Here is a 21,864-nt window from a genome sequence, read left to right as displayed (position 1 = left end):
CTAGATCTAACATCTATTAACAATTTGATGTGCTTCCTTTCAGATTTGTTTCTATGAGTATTCGAAAATTCACAATACAGCATTTAAAAAATTGGGATCATAATAATACCACTACACAATTACATTTTTGATTTATTATAGCTATCTTTCCCAGGTAATTACACATAAATTTAGATCATTCTTGTGCTGTGTGTAGTATTACACTGTACAGTGGTATTACAATTTAAAACTTTCCCCATATCGTTTTCAATTTTCTGTAATATAAGAAGGGCTGCTTTGAACATTCCTATATATACATATACCTTTGCATAATTATGTAAGATAGACATCTAGAAATGGGAAAGTTTTGTTAAAGAGCATCACTTAAAATTAATAGACTATGCCAAAATTAAATCCTATGTCGTAATATAAATTGATACAGCCATTTTTCTTACACTTTAGTTAACATGGGGTATTTTTAAAATCTAAAATACTTGTTAATTTTATGCAGACAAGAATAAGTCTCAATTTATTTGCATTTCTTCAATTATTAGTGAGGGTAGAAGGCTACTGGCCAGGCAAAGTTTCTTGGTAAACTGACTGTTAAGATGTTTTATCTATTTCTCTACTATTTGTCTTTTAAAAAATTTAACTGATATGACTAATATTATGAATATTAACCTACTGTTTTTATATTTGTTAATAATATTTTCCCAGGTCTATTCCTTTTTCTAGTTTATCTTACATTTTCTGGAGTAGATCTAGGTATGTTCTTCAGAAAGGGTATACACATGGAATGTGTTAAGTCTCTGTATACCTAAAAACATGTTCATTTTGCTAGAAAATTTGAATGATAGTTTGGATGCACATCGACTCAGTTCCCATTCCTTGTCCATCAGAATTCTGTGGATATTGTTCTCCTATCTATTTGTGATAGGCCAACGACATTTAGTGGCAGGGTGGGATGTGGGTTGTAAATAACCTTTTTCATTCTCACTCCTTTTTAGAACCTTATAGGATTCTCTCTTTAACTCTAAAAACCAAAAGTTACACAAACAGGATGTGTGCAGGTACGTGTTGCTTCTCAATACTTGGTAGGCCCTTTCTCTTCCAATATTCTATTCTTTGCTTTGGGGAAGTATCTATTATTCCTTTGAATATTGTTTTTCCTCCATTTTTTTTCTTCTGAAATATTTCCTAAATTATCATCATTATGGGATAATTTCTTAATTTGTGCTTCCCAGCAACAAACCTGATTTTCAACTATTTCCATTCTGCTGTTCAGCTTTTCTAATAAGTAGTTCCCCCACTGACCACATTTTTGGGAATCGTATTTTTAATTTCCAATAACTCTTTTCTGTTTTCCTACTGTCCTTGTTTAATGCTAGCGTGTTCTTGTTTTATAAATGTAATATATTTTTGAATCTCTGAGGAATTAGTCCTCATAGGTTATTTATTATTTATTCTGCTTAATACCCCTTTCCAGACACTTAGTTTTTCTGAAATATTCACTGGCTTTTGGCAGTGTATTTCTATTCATAATTGAATATCAAATTCATCAGAATTACTGTGATACAGTGTGAGTTATCTCTTCCATTTACCTTAAGAGGCTTCCCTACTAAAAGACATAGCATGCTTAGGGGCTGTGCTATTAGACTTCATCAAGGCTAAGGTGAATGAATAGTAAGTTGACTGCCGGTCAAAGATACTTGTGCAGGCGAAGACAAGCAGTTTTTTGTGCCTTAAAATAGCCTATGCAGAAGGCTGTAGTGAGTGTTAAAGCCGAAAAATAGTCACATTATAGAAGGTCTTAAATACTTGTTAAAGAAGTTGACATTGAGGAGCCTTGAAGGGTTCTTGAAAAAAATAATAATGTGATCTCACCTATACTGTAATCATGTAGCTATGTTTTTTGTTATATAATACTGTTGGCAAGATGCATTAGAGAGATAAGGGTTCAGGTATAGAGATTAGTTAGGAGCAATATAAAACTGACAACCAAAGCTGAAATGCACAAAAAGCACATTGATAGAGAATACAACTAAAAGTACAGTAGAATTATACAGGCATCTGTACTAAGTTCCCTTAATTTCCCACTAAGGAGCTAAGAATGTTGCTAATTAGTATTAAGAAACAAGCTCTCAAAATTTTGTTTCACAACTACATAAAACTACATTTTTTGTGAAATGAAAATAGAGCCATGTGATAAACATGGTAGACAAAAAAGGTTGCAGCACACAATGATAAAAGGAATGTGTGAGGAGAATTTAATGTGTGAGGGAGGCTGAGGGGAAAGAAAAGGCAAGGTGAACCATCAGTTAGAGTCTGTGAGAGTAATTTTTGGTGCAGCATGGCTCTGAAGACAAAAAGAAGACTGATTTACTCTTTAATTATTTTGTAAAGGGCTAATAACATATTAGGAGCAAAAAGAGGCAGTTTGGGCTGGCTGTGGGTGCACTGCCTCTGAACTAGCCCTGCTTCACAAGGAGCAGTACTGTTCAATAAAAGATTGCTGTCTAACATAAAAGTGGGGAGGGGGGCAGTTTAAACAAAGGATTATGAGAAGTGAAGACAGTAAAGGATGCTCTAGAGCAGGTCTGGCAAACTTTTTCTTAGGTGGCCACATAATAAATATTTTATTTTGCCAGCTATAAGGTCTTTGTCCTCCTGAACTATGCTGCTGTAGTAGGAAGTAGCCAAAGAAAAATAATGAATGGGGGTAACTGTGGTCCAACAAAACTTTACTTATAAAGCAGGTGGCTAGGATGTAGTTTGCTGATGTTGTTCTGGAGCAGTACCTCTTAAAAAACTTTAATATTTGTAAAAATCACAACAATATCAGGTTAAAATGCAGATGGTGATTCAGCACATCTGGAGAAGGAACAATAATATGCATTTATAATAAGCTCTAGATGTTACTTGCTGCTGGATCACACACTGAGTAGGTTCCGAGGGATAAAGAGAGTAGGAGCATTTCATAATAAAAAGTGTGTAATATAAGGTGAACTTATAATCATTTGGTCATTAAGAATCACTTACCTGAGTTTTAATGGACACCTATATAACATACTTCTAGGAAGAACAAGTGAAGTTAAGTGTTCTTTGAGAAGAATTTAAAAGCATCTATATAGATCAATACTTTACTACTACCCACGGAGCTGTTCCTTTCAGAAACCCAAACTAGTGGAATTTATAAACCTCCAACACAATAAATATTTTACCATTTACATTTTTATATAATACCTTATTTCCCTGATAGTTAAATCTCATTCTTGTAACTCTTGAATTGCCACCAGATCGAAAACAGGTTATTTGTTGAGAATGGCCCCATTCAAACATTCTGACACTTCCATCTTGAGCTCCTGTCAGATCTGCATTACAAGAGGGCAAAAATTGCATATTTATTTCAAGAATCTTTGGGAAAAGTTATTTCTTTATCCTATGTGAAAATCTTTATGAAAGAAACATCTAAATCAACTTATATAAATTTACCTTTGTATGAAATTTCAGTTGAATACTCTTCATCATAAAAATAGTTATACAATACACTTTCATTTGACTAAGAACACATCCTCAAATACGATAGGAGCATTTAAATCATAGCTCCATAAATTTTATTTCCCTTTAAAGTTATCTCAATGATGTCTTAACAGCCTTTTATTTTTTATGATAAATTATATATTACTCATTATAACAAATTCTTAGGTTAGAACCAATCCTTATTATACTATTAATGTTTAAATGTATATACATTTTTCTTTGAAAAAAGTCAGATTAAAGAAGGTTTTAAATGCCATGCTAAAGAAAAAAATCAGTTCTAAAAGTTATCCTGATTGGCCTAATATCTCAAATATATGTTATCTGTTTTTTTTGTAATTTTGTAGTTAATTTTTCTTTTTTTAGAGACAGGGTCTTGCAGCGTTGCCGAGGCTGGTCTTTAACTCTTGGCCTCAAGTGATCCTTCCACTTCAGCCTCTAAGAGGCTGGGATTTATAGGCAAGTGCCACTGCACCGGACTTCTTGTTTCACTGAGAAATATGAATAAGATAAATGACTATTGATTCTTCGCTTTGCCATTTATTATTTGTGTTATACTAGGAAATTTACTTAATCTTTCTGAGACCATTTCCTTCCTGTAAAAAGGGACTAATGATATATAAGTCACTGGACAGTTGTGAGTAGAAAATGAGATCACATATATAAGGCACTCAGAAATATGCCTAACATATAACACTCAATTTATAGAGTATCATTATCAATATTAATGTGGTATGGAGGTAGTAAAAAAAATACGTTTATATAAAACATCTAGCACTTGCTAGTCACATATCAGTCAAGTTTCCCTCATTCCTTATCAAATATTTAAAATAAATGAACTTCAATTGGTTTGAAAGGTTTTACCATTGGGCAGCGGTAGGAGGTAGAGGTTTTTGAGACTAGGTATTTGACTGGCTCTACTCCCTTTCCCCCAATGCGCTTGCATAGCTTAATCAGAAAAATAAATTGGGGTGGTTGCACTAAAATCGCTCAACTTTTCTATTATTATTTATAACGTTAAAAAATTAAGAGCTGGGTTTGGTGGCACACACCTATAGTACTAGCTACTCAGGAGGCTGAGGCAGAAGAATCACTTGAGCCCAAGAGTTCAAAGCTGTAGTGTGCCTTGATTGTGCTGTAAGTAGCCGTAAAACTCCTGCCTGGGCAACATAATGAGACCCTGTCTCTTAAAAAAATAAAAAAAAAAAGAAATTAATTGGGAGGCTATTAGGCTAAGACAGCTCCAGGGCCTTGCATGCCTATATGAGCAAATCAAAACTCAATTCAATGTAAACAGTAAAATGAAGCTTAAGCTTAACCAATCAGAAACCACCAACTAACTTCTAACTAGATGCTTATCAATTAGAAACCCCCAACTAACCTCTAACTGAGGACTTTCCACTTAACCAATCAAATACTGTCTTTGTTGTGCTTCCTTGAACACCTTATAAAAGTTTTCCCCTCATGCCACCTCGGTGAAGCCTTGATGGCTTCTGGTCTGGTGTTACCCAGTTCATGAATTTGAGCTGAAAGCTCAAATAAACTCATTAAATTTTTAATGTACCTATGTTTTAAGAGTTCTCAGCAGAGGAACATGAAGGAGACCCCCTGATGATGACCTCCAGGAGCAACAAGTAACCAGGCACAGGTACATCCTGGTAGGCCCCTTGTGCTTACTGTTTCTCACTGTGCATTTGAAGGTTACCGCTTGACCTGAAACCTGCAACTTTTATCCTTTAAGCATTTTTCATTCAGATCAGGTCTAGAAGTCAGACTGAACCTGACTGGATTGGGTCCAGTAAGAGGCCTCGGGTAGATAAGATTTTGGAAGGACAAGAAATCATGGGTTCATCTGAATTTAAGGAATTCAAAAACTCCTCCAACTGGAACTCCAGCTAATTTTATGTATAAACATTATGGACCCAGAACCTGTGCTTTCCTAGAGAAATGAGTATATTTACCAAAGACAATTTAGAATTATGGTGGCCACAACAGGGAAGTTTTTAATTTACACAAAATTGTCCATCTACAGGAAGCACTAAATAAAAGGGAATCTCTAATGCTTCACAAACAATGGGAGGCATTTTTTGATTGGTATGCAGAGGCTACCAGAAGACTAAATGAATTGCAAATTGTCTCTCTAAAAGAGTCTTTACAAAAGACAAATGAGAAATCTTAAAAGTCTTCAACCAATACTAGTAAAGTTTTAGCAATCTGGGTGGGTAATCTTGTCCCATTTTCAGAAACACAATTTGGATCCAGATATCCTATTTATTATTTATTTATTTATTTATTTATGAGACGTAGTCTTGTTCTGTTGCCCAGGCTGGAGTGCAATCGTGTGATCTCAGCTCACTGTAACCTCCGCCTCCTGGGCGGAGTGATTCTCCTGCCTCAGCCTCCTGAGCAGATGGGACTACAGGCGTGTGCCACCACGCCCAGCTAATTTTTTGTATTTTTAGTAGAGATGGGGTTTTACCATGTTAGCCAGGTTGGTATCAATCTCCTGACCTTGTGATCTGCCCGCCTTGGCCTCCCAAAGTGCTGGGATTACAGGCGTGAGCCACTGTGCCTGGCCCAGATATCCTTTTTATAAACAACTGAGTTTGATATTTTGTATCTGGCAGATCGCCAAAATTTAGAAGGAAAACTATAGAATCTGCTTCTGCCTGTATGTTTGTGTATGACTTTATATATGTTAAATATATGTAGTATTTTTCTATCACCAGATGGTATTGTCAAAATTAATTTTTAATAATTATATATAATGCACTTAAAATAAGCACTTATATAAATTAAGTATTCCTTAAACTTTTAGCAAGATAGAAACAGACCCAAATGTTTTTCAAGTTCATCTGACGTGGGATAATCTTTGGTAAATGAAAGCTAATTTAAGTTTGTTGGTTTAATTAAAGCAGGCATATCCTTAAGAGTTACCAGCACTAAATATAATGAGATATGCAACTTTTATTTTACTTAGGCTTACTAGTCAAATACACTCATGTTATCTTTGTTACAAAATTTGTCAGCAAAAAATAAATAATGACTAACTTGATGGCTGGCCTTGTCTGGTGTTATGTCTACTTCAAAACAGTTTTCCAAATCCCTTTGACAACTTATACCCTTAGTATTTCATTAAGTTAAATTAAATGATGGATATTAATTGAATATCTAGATCACTTCCAAATTACATAAAATACTAAAACATTAATTGCTAAACATAAGCTTATCTACTTTTGGCTTCTTATTGCAGAAGAATAAAGATATTTGGGTCTGTTAGTAAAGGTGTCCTGCGACACACTGAAAAACTATACTATGAAAAAGAACATGCTTCTGTAAATTATGAAAGATATAGATTTGCTACTCTACAGAATGCTGGTGTGACTGACAGTGCACAACTGCTTATTACCTAGTTTTCACTAGAAACTAACACCACTAACAGTTAAGAATTCTAATCAATATATGTAATTAAAACTACTGAAAATAGATAAATAATTTTGTATGTCAGGAAAGTAAGATGTTTTTGGAATATGAAGCTATGAGGTATGAAGGATGTTTTTCTTATGGGAAAAAGAATAATTTTTGTCCTAAAGCAGACTGTTTTATATTGGGAAAGAGGAAGAGTACAGAACAAAATATGCATGGATACAAGAATGCTATACAGGGTTTGTGTAAGAGGAATTTGGAAAAATAATTTTATGTGTGGCCAAGCTGGCTAGTATGTGTGTATTTATATATGTTATTAAAAGAATGATGAGCCTTAGTATCAGAAGTACATTGGTGCAAAGTTTTACTGGAGTATTGGTTTTCTCTTGACAAGAGATTATGAAAGGTTTTCCTTTACCTTTTAAGCAATCTGACTACAAAATCGAGATTTTGTTTTATCAAGATAATTTCCTGTGCTTCATGTCTTTTTAGGTCTTTGATTACCTAAGACCTAATGTTAATATTATTATTTTTACCTTTTAAGCAATCTGACTACAAAATCGAGATTTTGTTTTTTTGTCTTTTTTTTTTCCTTTATTGTGGAGAATGGGGTCTCCCTATATTGCCCAGGCAGGTCTCGAACTCCTGGGCTCAAGCTATCCCCACACCTCTGCCTCCCTAAGAGGTGGGATTACAGACATGAGCCACCGCGCCCAGCCGAGATTTTGTTTTATCAAGATAATTTCCTGTGCTTCATGTCTTTTTAGGTCTTTGATTACCTAAGACCTAATGTTAATATTAACATTATTATTAAATTAGCTATATTTCAATATTAAAATATCTAAGGTTTTTTTCTACAACATCAAAATAGCTAAGGATTTTTCTACAACAACATAACTTTCTGTATTTGCCTTTGATGTCTTTTAATTATCACTCTGGTTAAATATTTTTCCACAGTAACCTTACTATAATCAAGTGTTTTAAACTGTTTGATATTTTTGACAAATTTCCCAAAAATACATTATAAATGAAGTACTTTTGACCTCACTCTAACTTTGCGAGTTTCCAAAGGGCCCTTGGAATATCTCAAAAAAAATTTGTTCTCACTCCTTCTAAAAAGAAGAATGTTAAAATAATTAGGCTTAATTGATATGTTAAATTGCATGGGAAGCATTGTCAAATAACGGTGATACCTTCTTATATTATATTTGTATGGGTATATACTATTAGATAAGTATTCCAGAAATTGCATGAAGGTTCTAAAAATCTGATGTGTCTTTGTATAATGTTATCAGCCATACTTTCATTTATTTTGTTAAAATATTGTATGCCACAGAAGCAATCAAATTTACTTGTCAATTGTGCATTATGATAATGAATTCATCTTTAGCCATGGCCATGTTAAGTCTTTTGTCACTGACAGATGGTTATTGTTTCTCCTGATCTTCACTGAAAGTGTCTGCAAGTAACTATAATCCTAAAGTGCTCTGTCTTCAAGGAGATTCATAGAAAAGACTCTGAAAGGTACTGGTTTCTGATAACATTTAGATCCTATCATTGGACAGTGTAAGAACTTCCAGAACTCTAAGAGAAAAAACTTATAAATTCATTAAACTGCTAACCAAGATCAAGCCGAACAAGAATTAAGTATGAGAGGCTGAATAACTTATTGAAGAAAATCTATGGTTTTTTAATAATTATGGTTTTGAAACATTGCTAGTTCTTTATTTTGTTTTCCAGATTTAAGAAAACTTTTTTCTTTTCTCTTAAGCTATTCAGTAGTTTATGGAAATCTGGCAAAGTATGCCTTCGTGAGCAAAGATAAAACAATTACTTTTTCTCCCTACCTGATCCCTCCAGAATTTGGAAGCTATTAGTGAGTATTCTTATTTTCATGGCAATATAGTTATTTGCGTAAGTTCAGTAAGAATCTGTTCTTTACAGCTTGCCAGGAGTAAAAGCAAAAAGAACCTGTCCTTCTTATAGCAGGACATAATTGGAAACATCGGTCATATTACCAAGGCTTTGACTCACATATCATATTGGAGACTATGCACAGAATCAGATATGATCTAGACAGTTTTAAGGAACCAAAGGCTGACAGAGCAAATAAGATACCTTGAAAAAAAACCAAAAAACAGAAAAACTGGCCTGGTACTGTACTATATATAGTCCCTTACATGGTTGCCTTACAGAAGAGTAAAGACAATCACTTCCTGGCAGACAAAGGAACCCCAGGATTTTCTGAGGACCTCAAGAAAAGAGCAATCAACCCAAATCTATAGGACTGCAGGTGAAATCAGATGGCAAGTCCTTGGCTTGGCTTCTGAGCCTCAAGAGGTTTTTAAAAAATCTTATCTGAGATTCCTTATTAATGTTCCAGCAGAGCAGACTTCACTTTTACTCAGCTAGGCTTATATAGAACCTATCAAGTGTATGATTTCAACAAATAACTTATTAAAAAGGGAAAACACATTAAACATTTTAGAAGGGGAAAAAAATTAAACAGGGAAAACACATTAAACATTTTAGAAGGGAAAAAAAAAATGACCCAGTGTGACATAAAATACATATTTGGTCTTTGTCCCTGGATCCTGGCATACAGCTACTAAAACCCATGGAAGAGCACCTGAATTTATGCTAATGCAGTGACTTAGATGGGGTCCCATAGATAGCCTAAAGCATTGAAACTTTCAGTTCCACTCGCCAACCTCCAGAAAAGGGTGGGAAAGGGAGCTGGAGATTAAGTTCTATAAAAACTCTTGAACAAGGAGATCTGATGAGCTTCTTGGCTGGTGAACACATCCATGTGCCAGGTTTGTAGTGCACCCTAACTCCAAGGGGACAGAAGCTCCTCTGCTTAGGAGTCTTACAGACCTCATTCTATGTACTTTTCATCTGTTTCTTTTATGATTATCTTTTATAATAAACTGATAAATGTAAGTAAAGCATTTTCCCTGAGTTCTGCGAATCAGTGTAACAAATTAATCAAACCCAAGGAGGGAGCTGTGGGCACTCTGATTTACAGCCAGTATGCCAGATGTGTAGGTGAAAACTGATAACCTGCGATTGGTGTCTGAAGTAAGGAGCAGTTTTGTGGGACTGAGCCCTTAACCTGTAGGATATGATTCTAACTCCAGGTAGACTGTGTCATAATTAAACCAAATTATAAGGCACCCAGTCAGTACTTGGAGAGGTGGAGAATGGCTTGGAGTGGACAAAAGCCAACACATCTGGTATCAGAAGTGTACATGACAGCATAGAGAAACAGTGTGTTTTCTACTCAGAAAATCATAAAATGTACTAGGCTAACTTCTAAAAAGTTCTTTAAGAATTTTTCAAAAGATCTATCCCAAGGAAAGAAAACAGCTATCTTGAGGTATCTGAACTTCAGACTAATATTTTTAAAAATCCTGTCTCATAACATTTTCACAACACGAAAAGTGTTTGTTATCAAACTAAATTACTACCTGTGGGACTTGTTTGTGACATGAAAAGATACACTGGAAAAAAAATCCAGTAACTAAATTAGCTTTTAATTTTTCAGGTGTCTTATCTGCTAGTTATAGCAGTTCTCTAAACAGAGAAAGTATTTATCTCTCAAGACAGCAGTAACTGATGCTACCTAACACCTCTGACAATAGGTCCATCAATTACCTTTGAAGCTTTGAGCATGGCCTCTTTTAAGTTTATGGGCTTAAGGTATAGGATATTTACACCTGCCAGGACACATGGTATGGGACTGAGAGAAAAATGAAGTCCCTTCAGTATCTCAGAAAACTTCCAACCAGACTGCATAGAATAGGGTAGTTTTAAGCAATATCAAGTATTTCTTGATGTGGAATAATATTATTTAAATTTTATATATAAAACACATTTTGACTCTTTACACTATAGGCTTCATGACTGCTTTTTACTTCTCACTTGACATTAAACTTGTGGGTAAAAAATACACACTCCTAGCGATGAATAAATTTGATGTAGTGAAAACAGACAAATTTTTTATATTATGTTATACCTCTAGCATAAGTAACAGATGTTACTCTCTTCATTTTACATATACGGTTCTCTTGAGCCTTGTTTCGTACAGCGTACACAACTTTGATAATAGATTATTTGAGCATTTATCATAAATGAAGCAGAAAAGAATACTGATTTTGTTAACTGCATTTTATCAGAATATCTCCCAAGAGAAAAGTTTCTAAAGTTTTTAATAGGCTATTAAACTGGGGGACATGAATACCCATTAATTAACATGCATTATTCTTGTTACTATGTAGTAGGACAACTTGACGAAGGGCATAAACTTAAAAAAAAAATATTAAAAAACTTGGAATACTCACACACCAGTATGAGTATTGATTCCAACCCACCAGAATCAATACCTCCAATAAATTCCCCATTACTTAGGTTCTTGGTTGAAGGAAGAGAAACTTTTAAGATTCCTAGGAAGATTAACTGAAAACACATATATTCTGCCTTAGAATATAAAAACTTACTAATAATAATTTCCTATGTTTACTATTAATGTGTCTCATAAAAGACCAACTGAAAAAAAGTAATAAAATACAAACTGAGTATGATGAGGTAATAAATAATTGAGGTATGGTTGTGGCTTATGTAATAAAGGTTGGCAGTGGTTCTATTATTAAAATAATTATTCACTATAATTTAGCATGATCAAAGAAATCCAGAAATGTTCAAAGATAAAATGTGTTAACTTAGAAATACACAAATTTTGTGTATTGGTAGTCGCAAATTTTGATTGGTAGTCAAAATGTCAAAAAATTTACTTCATTAAATCAGCTTTCTCTTTTAGGGAAATATCTTTTTCTATTTTTACCCAGTTTTGAAATCAAGATTTTATTTACTGGCAAATATTCGCTAGAAAAAAAGTCAAATAAATGCTTTCAATTAAAACAAAAAGGTTCCCACACATTTCTTATAATAAAATTACCAAAAATAGATTTAAGAATAAGAAAGGACAATTGCTAATTATTATTCAACTTACAGTAAGGAAGAGTTGGATGAGAAGTCATTCTTCTAACATTATTAATGGCTTTCTTAATCATCTGGTAAAATAGAAAAATTATTTTATAGCCATAATAAAAAGGATTAAACATTTAAATTGTGACAGGAAATTCAAATAACATTCATTTATTTATTTTTACATGAGTTCATAACTATCATTATGGGTGCTAAAAATACTAAACATGATAACAGAAATTTAATAGTGCAGCTCTTATATTTGCACATATATTTTGGGCATTACTGACTAGGATCTAAAGATAAATTCCTTTCAAGAATTTAGTCTTCCCTCCTTTCTTGTCAATTCTTTTCCGATCCCATTACATTTATTATTCAGTAATAATCCTGAAGAGTGTAAGTTTAAAAGACAGGAGCATGTGAAAATAAAAGAAGAGAAAATTAAATAAATTTAAAAACAGTTTGGAACTATGTATTTACTCATTTTAAAGTTATGCTTTGAATAATTTAACTAGCCTGTCAAATAAGAGTAAAACAAACACATAAAATTAAAGGAAAAATTTATAGGACATTTCCAATTTATATAGCATCATAACTACAAATATATGTTATCTTAAATTTGTAGCATCAGTCTCAGGTAGGTTTTGTTATTGTTATTCTTTTGGATTTTAAATGGTTCAATTAGCCTAAAGTTGTGGAGAAGGTGGGGAGTTGGTAGGGAGAACAGAGACTAGGCCAGAGAAAAGAGGGATAAATAAAACTTAAACACATATATCGATGCAGTTATACTCCAAAATAGCAGAAGCTGGTCATAATGATTTTTTTTTGCTATTAGTTTTTATCATTTGATAAAATGAAAGGATTAAGAAAATATTTTATCAGTTCTCTAGAAAAAATAAAAACCTGCTGCATATGACTTCTGTTTAGTAAACTTCATATTTAAATTCCATGTTCTTCTTAATTAAAGAAATGCCTGAAGGTTCCTATTCTTGCTTTTGTCTTCTTTTTTTAATATTCACAGGAGAACCATAAGTAAAAAAATATACAAATACAGGTTTAAAAAATTTCTGAAAGCATATGTAAAATATGTAAAATCATTATTTTAGAAGATCCATGTAAAAAAGAACAACCTTATTCTACTGGTGTCTTTTTGTTGAGGGTAGAGTGAGGCAATCCCAACCCTTATGTTAACAAATCACAGTTATCCGAAATAAAAAGATGTCCTAAGATTTAGGTAGGAAGAAAATTCAATCCTTAGTGTTATGCCTATGGTAGATTTCTGTATTACAATGCTTTGGAGTATAAACACATTTTTCTGAACACCTACTATATGTCCAATACCATTCTAGTTAGAAATCATCAATATGCAAGGCAGGCAGAATCCAAGCTCTCGAAGAGCTTAGATTCCAGGGCATATAAAAAAGACAACTTAAGGCAGAGTACGGTGGCTCATGCCTGTCATCCCAGCATTTTGGGAGGCTACGGTGGGTGCATCACTTGAGGCCAGGAGTTCAAGACCAGCCTGGCCAACATGGCAAAACCCCATCTCTACTAAAAATACAAAAATTAGCCGGGCATGGTAGTGCATGCCTGTAATCCCAGCTACTAGGGAGGCTGAGGCAGGAGAATTGCTTGAACCTGTGGGGTGGAGGTTGCAGTGAGCCAATATTGCACCACTGCACTGCAGACTGGGCAACAGAGCGAGACTCCATCTCAAAAAAAAAAAAAAGACAACTAAATAATGAATAATTTCAATAACTGGTAGGTGCAAGGGATAATAAAGATGATAAAATATAAGGTGACTGGGGGTAGAGTGGGTAGGGGCAAATGCCTTAATTAGGGAAGCCAGGGAAATCTGGGGGGATTTGAGTTGAGATGTGAATGGTACAACAGAGGGATACAGCATTTTAAGCAGAAGGAAAGGCAAGGGCTCCTGACATAACCATGAGCTTAATATGTTCAAGAGACAGAAAGAAGCCAGTGTAATTACAGCAAAGAGAATCAGATGTAGAATAAAGGGAGATGAGATGGCAGAAGGTTAAATTCTGTAGGGCCCTATTAATGACTTGTTATTTAAAAGTTGTATTGGGAAATCTGAAATTTTTTAGAAAGTGAGTGACAACCTGAATGATGTTTTAGAAAAGAGTAACTGGCTGCTGCTGTGTAAAGAATAGAAGTAGGAAGAGACCAACAAGAAAGATGTTACAGGAAGAACTATATTGTAATCTCTGAGGTTGGAATTCAAAAAAGTGCCTATTAGTCCTATGCACTTCTTTGGCATATATTCCCTTTGAGTTCTCCTTTAAAAGAATATAATATCAGTAAGTTTTACCAATGAATTGTAACATATCTGTCAGCTGGAAAAATTATTTAACCACCACTGAGCAAGTCATTTCAATTGAATAATTACTAGATTGCTTTTCAAGTTCATTTTAATCCTTAAAACACTGCTACTTGAAATCACTGAACTAAGGAGAACAGAGGGCTTTAAAACAAGCTCTACCATACATTTAACAAAGTGACATAAGTTGATCCACTTGACCTTTTTGGATCTCAAGCTTCATCTGAAGAATGTTTAAATACGAGTAAATAACAACTACAACAGATACTGAAAATTATAAGGTTATAGCAACTATAAAGGAACTGCATTAGGTACAAAATATTACAAGGTATTATTAAAGATAACTGAGATTTTACTTGAACAATTACTCATACTAATTAATGAAAAGTAATTTTTTTTTGGCCAAGGAAAGCATTCTACAGTACTTATGAAATTCTGAAAAACCCTACCACCTTTCTTTGCTTCTTCAAATCTGTTCATTAGTTCCTATAACCTACGTAATAATAAAGGAAACTCTCGGAAGTACAAATATGAATCACATCTCTAGGTAATCAGGGCTAAAAAAGATCCTCCAACACTACAGAAAAAATATGTTTCAGTTCATCATTATATTGCTTTTTGCTTAACTTAAAAAATTATATATTGTTCTTGTTAAAAAAAAGAATATTTGTCCTGGCATTTAAAAAAGTGATACTTAATATGGATATAGTTATTAATTGATATCCATTAAAAGATACCTAGACAAGGGGTTAGCAAACCTTTTTTTATAAAGGACTGGATAGCAAGTGTTTTGGCTTTATGGGCATTTACTTTCTGTTGCAGATACTCAATTCTGCCACTGTAGTGTGAAGGCATCCACAGACAAAATAGAAACAAATGGCTATGGCTGTGTTCCTATAAAACTTTATTTATAAAAAAACACTGAAATCCAGTTTCATGTAATTTTCATGTGCCAAAAAATACTATGTTTGTTTTTTCAACTATTGAAAAAACAATGTATACACCAATTCACTAAAATGTATACACCATTCTTAGCATATTAGCTATATAAAAACAGGTCATGGGTAGTATTTGATCTATGGGGAATACCTTGCTGAAGCCTGATCTGAACCATGTTTCAAATAATTCTTAATTAAAATATAGCTCTTTGGTTTTCAAGCAAAGTATATTTTTAAAACAACTTATTATTACCCTTTCAAATGAGAACATACTATTCTTCATTATCAAAATTTACAATTTCCAACATGTAAGACTTACTAAAACTTTAGGAATTAAGAAAAATGTTTAAAATCATCCTTTATCCATTAACCTAGAGGGAAAAATAAAAGTTACATATAACTTAAATTTATTTTTAACTTTACATACCACAGATGCTCCTCTGCCAGTCTGTGTACTACCAAGCCATGGCATGTTGATTGGAGTGCCAGGATTGCTATGTGTATATGGAGTTGTACCTTGAACAGCTGTTAAATCATCACGAGCATGTATAACCAAGAAATCTTCTGATCTATAAAGGAATGTCAACCAGAATAAAAACAACTCATAATTTCTTTCTTTTTTACACTTGAAAGGTCTAAAATTTGAATTTATAGTTCCCTTTAAAATTAATTTTCTTCAGCTCTTATTTGTAACTCATACCTCAACAATTTCTGTTCCCTTCACTTACTCTTCTCTCAATTCCCTTATTTAAAGCTCTTGCCACCCCTCATTTAGCACATCAGCTTCTACTCTGCTTACAATCTATAAATTGCTTTAAAGAATCTTTTGAAAGTTTTAGTTCAGTAAATATAGTCACTCATATTGCAACATTACTAAATAGAAACAAAGTATGAAGGTACCCTTTGGTTTCCACTTCTATATCATCATCTACCCAAGTGTAGACCTGTGTGGCCAAAATTCCAGAAACATCCAGTTCTTGAACATCATGACTGGAAGCGATTGCTATGCAGTTTCTATTTGCCTGAAAAATAAGTCAAAAGGTAATTTCAAAAGAAATAGGCAAAAGAGATAGTATATGAGCTGCTTTTGAAAATGGTAGTTTTGAAATAACCTCTAGCAGTGATAACTAAAGTACAGGATATACAGCATTCTTACTTTTAGTGAAATAATAAGCTTCAGTTTGGAGATATGTTTATGTTCTAGGAAAAGTACATCCAATAGAAAGCCAGTATAAATGGCAATACATGCAGCATTTTATTTCCTCTCCCAGTACTGTCTTTCTAGACTGCTAGAATGCTATGATCGCTCTAAGGTATGCACAATTCAGAAATGTGGAGGAAGATGCTGAAAAAGATAGGAACCTGTAGGGTACATAAAGGTGAGGGCAATAAGGAACTCCAAACTAAAAACATAATTATTAATTATTTAAATAAAACAACTTTCTCCTAAAGCTTTTCTATCTTAGGCAAAAAAAAAAAAAGAAGTGGGAAAGGGTCACAGAAAAAAGGTGTAGGGGCAGAAATATAGTGGGAGAAGTATGCCAGAAAAAGATCACAAATGAAAAGTTGCTAAGGTTAAATGACATGAAATTTTAAATGCCTATGAATCAAAAATGTACATCTTGGCTGGGGGCGGTGGCTCACATCTATAATCCTAGCACTTTAGGAGGCTGAAGCAGGCAGACAGCTTGAGCTCAGGAGTTTGATAGTAGCCTGGGCAACATGGCAAAACACTGTCTCTACAAAAAATACAAAAATTAGTTGGGCATGGTGGCATGCACCTGCAGTCCCAGCTACTTGGGAGAATGAGGTGAAACGATTGCTTGAGCCCAGGAGGTCGAGGCTGCAGTGAGCTGACATTGCACCACAGCACTGGGCACCAGGCATGAGACCCTATCTCAATAAATAAATAAATAAATAAATAAATAAATTAATTAATTAATTAAATGTGTATCTTTGAAACAGAAAACAGGAAGATACTGACAGCAAAGAGAAAATAGGATTCCCATTACTGTTATGTTAGATTCTAACACAAGCTATTAAGAAAAAACTGAGACCTTAGAAATAAATGAAAAAATGATATAGCTAGATTATTGGGTGGTTATTCTCCATGGGTATCCCAAATTCTGCATGTTTTATAAGTGAGTCATGTCTGCCCTTTTTCCTGCAGTATAATTGCCAGGATGTATGTATAACTATCGTCTCTCCCTCCAGAGCAACGGGCAAGTATGCTTACTATCGATTATAAAAGATTTGGGTCCCCTAAACTCAGTGATCCTCTCCTGTAATATAACCTACTATGTGTGTAGGTAAGGTAGGTATCATCTGGCCCTCTTCCCGTCATTCTCTGGAAATTGTGGCTCAGGCAACCAGTGTAAAGTGCTGATTTTCTGGTTATTGCTTTTGCTGTTAGACATAAACTGTCCTTTGTCTCTGATCCAAGAGTCGTATGCCTTCTAGCAGCATCCACTAAAATGTTTAATGGATCAATTAAATGGACTGTTTAAACAATCCACTGCCTGCCTCAAACAGAACTGTTTCTGTGGCAACAGAAACAGAAAGCTAACTGTTAGTTTTAATTTAAGGTAAAATCTGAGACCCTTCATAGTTTTTGACACAGGTAGTTCCCAACTAAACAAATGGCAAAAAAAATCTCAATGGCATTTAAAAAAATGCAACTTAAAGCAAGATGTATTATTTCTCAGCTGCAAATTTAGTAAGGATATTAAAAATAGCAAATCAGCTGGGCGCAGTGGCTCACGCCTGTAATCCCAGCACTTTGGGAGGCCGAGGCAGGCAGATCACGAGGTAAAGAGATCGAGACCATCCTGGCCAACCAACATGGTGAAACGCCATCTCTACTAAAAACACAAAAATTAGCTGGGGGTAGTGGCGCACACCTGTAGTCCCAGCTACTTGGGAGGCTGAGGCAGGAGAATCGCTTGAACCCGGGAGGCAGAGGTTGCAGTAAGCCAAGATCGCGCCACTGCACTCCAGCCTGGGCAACAGAGCGAGACTCCGTCTCAAAATAAAATAAAATAAAGTAAAATAAAATAAAATAAAATAAAATAAATAAAAATAGCAAATCTGGGGAAATAAAAATTAAACAGGCATATTCATAGACAGTAACCTGTAGACTTTATATATCTGAATAGCTATTCATTACCAGTACTTATATATAAACCCTCAAGAAGAAAACAACTAGTTTCTTTTATAGCACAGACTATTTTAAATCATATTTTCTTCAAGAAAGAGCAGGTAATGCAGGTATAGATAATTTTTTTTTGTAGAGACAGGGTCTCACAATGTTGCCCAGGCTGGTATCAAACTCCTGGCCTCTAGTGATCCTACTGCCTTGGCCTCCCAAAGTGTTGGGATGACAGGTGTAAGCAACCACACCTGGCCAATAATTTTGTATTTGACATGTATATATAATATCATGTTATACAGATATTACAACTGGCTAAGGGGCTGACTCCAGATTTGCCTGTTTCAAACAGAACTGTTTCTTTGATAACAGAACTGTCTAAAGCAGGCAAATCTGGAATCAGCCCCTTAGCCAGTCACTGCTCAACAGTGTCTAAGAAGGAAATTAAGTGAAGGACACAGAACAACAAAGATACTGTCCAGAAGAATTCAGAGAAGACAGACATAGCACAGAAAGACAGAAAACCAACTGGTGAAAGGATTACTAAATGGGTAATTTCCCTGTATGTCACACTTCCCTGTATTACATATTATATATACATATTACAGGGTATGTATCTACATAACATTTAACAATTATTTTAAAATTAGGAACATATGAACATTTTATATATATGTATACAATATCTCCTTTAGGTATCTTCTATGAATACATAAAAAGAAGATACACATATCCTTTAAGTTAATGGAAGGAAAACAAAAGAATAACTAGAAGTCATTAGGAACCATACAGTAAGGCAATTAGGGGAGACAGAAGGGGAAAATGATTAATAAGACAGATTTCAATCTTGGACTATAGTACCTAAGGCCACCTCTTCTGTGAGGAGCATATAGACATCTAAGGAGGATGTTAAGTAGAAATTTAAGAAATACTAAGAAAATACACACGTTGGGCAGCTATTGGAGGCATAAATCAAAGAGGGAGAATTTGAGTCACATATAAGCTTAAATCTTACCAAATACCCAGAACCACATTTGACATATTCATAAGGAACATAAAAAACTTTTTCTGTGGGTTAACTACTATAGTACATTGTATAAATTCTAAAGCAATTGTCTATATATTTGGTACTTCTCTCTGCATAGTAATAAAACATTATGTATCAGCTGTATCTCCAAAATCATATAATAACAAAATCACATTATCAAATAATATCATTTTATAAAATTAAAAAAGTATCCAGATTGCAATTTAAGGAACTGGAAGCAGCTTTGGGAAAGAAATACTGGATAAACTGATAAAACAGAAGATATTATCCAACTATAAATACTTAATAAACAAAAGAAGAATGTCTATGTACTTACCTTATTAACAGCAAACGCAGTAATGATATCAGATTCCTTATGAATAATTCTTGCTTTACCTCCAGGATATCCCAAATCTGCTTCTATCTAAATAAAAGGAAACAAAACACAAAAATGCACTGATTTTAGTAACAGAACTAATAATATATGCCAGTCTATCAACTAGTACTTGCATAAATTATTTTAAGTAGATATTTCAATTCTAAAGGTATTATTGTATATGCTAATTATCCCTAAAACAAAATTTGACATGGGAAATTTAAATTTCTTCAAACTTGCTTTTTTACACATAAAAAAACAGCTGATACAACATACAACTTCATTAAGTGGCTATCCTCCCGAGATACAGTTAATTAACTTTAAAGGATCAACACATTCTAATTATTAAAGCAAAATGTATTTACCAAGTTTCCTAGCATTATAATTCTTTAATATTATTTTTAACAATTTAAAAGGTCAGATAGTCAATATTTTAGGTTTTGCAGACCACAAAGGGTCACTGTTGCATTTTTTCCAAACCCTTTAAAAATTCTCAGCTCATGCACTATATAGAAGCAGGTGAGATTTGGCCAGATGGCTGTAGTTAACCTTTGATTTATAGAGAAACCTGAAATTCTGAAAGGCAATGTAACTTGCCCAAGTGAGTAATCATTTTAGTAGCTAAATAAACCACCATTCTAAGTACTTTAGATGAGGGACATATATTTGACCTTCTGCTTACTCCTGACAAAGTGTATACATCTTTGGACTTAGAAAAGAATACTATATAAAATCGACACTTACTAAAATAAGCAGAAAAGAGGAGGCAATTAAAGAGTTGAAATGTTGCCTAATATAGGACATTATTTCATATTATCCTGCTTTTTTTTTTTTTTTTTTTTTGAGATGGATGCTCTTGTCGCCCAGGCTGGAGGGCAGTGGCCCACAGTCTCAGCTCACTGCAACCTCTGCCTCCCAGGTTTAAGCAATTCTCCTGCTCCAGACACCCAAGTAGCTGGGATTACAGGCACCTGCCACCACACCGGGCTAAGTTTTGTATTTTTAGTAGAGACAGGGTTTCACCATTTTGGCCAGGCTGGTCTCGAACTCCAGACTTCAGGTGATTTGGTCGCCTTGGCCTCCCAAATGCTGGGATTATGGGCGTGAGCCACCACGCCCAGCCATTCTAACTTTCAATCTTTTAAAATGAATTAGGTTTACAGACTTATTGTGAAATGCATAAATTATCTGAAATCAGCATACAATAAATTTACTTACTGCAAAATTTTGATAGAAATATCACCAATGCCTGGCCATTGACCACAGAACGGATCAGAATATGCAGTGTTTTAAAAATAGCAACTAAGGTCAGGTGTGGTGGCTCACGCCTGTAATCCCAGCACTTTGAGAGGCTGAGGTGAGTGGATCACTTGAGGTCAGGAGTGGCCAACATGGAGAAAAGTACAAAATTTTACTAAAATTACAAAAATTTACTAAAAATTACTTTACTAAAAATACAAAAATTAGCCAGGCATGATGGTGCGCATCGGTAATCCCAGCTACTTGAGTGGCTGAGGCACGAGAATCACTTGAACCCAGGAGGCAGAGACTGCAGTAAGCCAAGATCGAGCCATTGTACTCCAGCCCAGGCAACAGAGCAAGACCCTGTCTCAAAAAAATAAATAAATAAAATAAAGGCAATTAAGATCACTGTTCAATTGGAAAGTTCAAAGAGACTTACAAGATAACCAAACCAAAATATCCCTACACAAACAAAAATCAGTCGCCAGATATAAAGAGTCAAATATATTCTAATCTAAAGTATAACTTGCTTAGGAAGAATTTCAGTATTCGCTGAACATTCTGGCTGACTTGAGGATCAACTTGTCTTCTAAGGAAAGTCTCAGCTCTGACTACAAAACGCCGATCACCCGTTAATGATGTACAAGTCAAATTCCATAATTTTATGACAAAATTCCAACTTACCCACCAATCTGCCTGGTATCTAAAGTATACTAAATGTTCATTCTTAGGTTTTGAAGAAATTGGCGACAGAGAAAGATGATGGCTCCATGGAATAGAGGGATGTGCCACCTGCTGGTAATGGTTGGCTAGGGGATCATACCAGTTTCACCTGGGGAGCTTTTTCGAACTTTACATGTAAAG

The 21,864-nt window shown here is 34.3% G+C and overlaps 1 protein-coding gene across 4 annotated transcripts in view; it reads right to left on the bottom strand.

Moving 5' to 3' along the window:
* Positions 1 to 21,864, bottom strand: part of DMXL1 (Dmx like 1) — a 187,131-nt gene that overhangs the window by 12,415 nt on the left and 152,852 nt on the right. For all 4 annotated transcript variants that reach the window (XM_055387254.2, XM_055387255.2, XM_019028210.3 and 1 more), the window contains 5 exons: positions 19,720 to 19,806; positions 16,108 to 16,229; positions 15,635 to 15,776; positions 11,954 to 12,014; positions 3,223 to 3,350 (listed from right to left, as the gene is read on the bottom strand). In XM_055387254.2, the coding sequence (XP_055243229.2) occupies positions 3,223 to 3,350; positions 11,954 to 12,014; positions 15,635 to 15,776; positions 16,108 to 16,229; positions 19,720 to 19,806 (540 nt within the window). The remainder of the gene's footprint in view (positions 1 to 3,222; positions 3,351 to 11,953; positions 12,015 to 15,634; positions 15,777 to 16,107; positions 16,230 to 19,719; positions 19,807 to 21,864) is intronic.

Source organism: Gorilla gorilla, chromosome 4 (genome assembly GCF_029281585.2).
Source record: "Gorilla gorilla gorilla isolate KB3781 chromosome 4, NHGRI_mGorGor1-v2.1_pri, whole genome shotgun sequence".
In the NCBI taxonomy this organism is placed as follows: domain Eukaryota; kingdom Metazoa; phylum Chordata; class Mammalia; order Primates; family Hominidae; genus Gorilla; species Gorilla gorilla.
The sequence above is the reverse complement of the archived record's forward strand: the minus strand, read 5'-3'. Positions and strand labels throughout refer to the sequence as shown.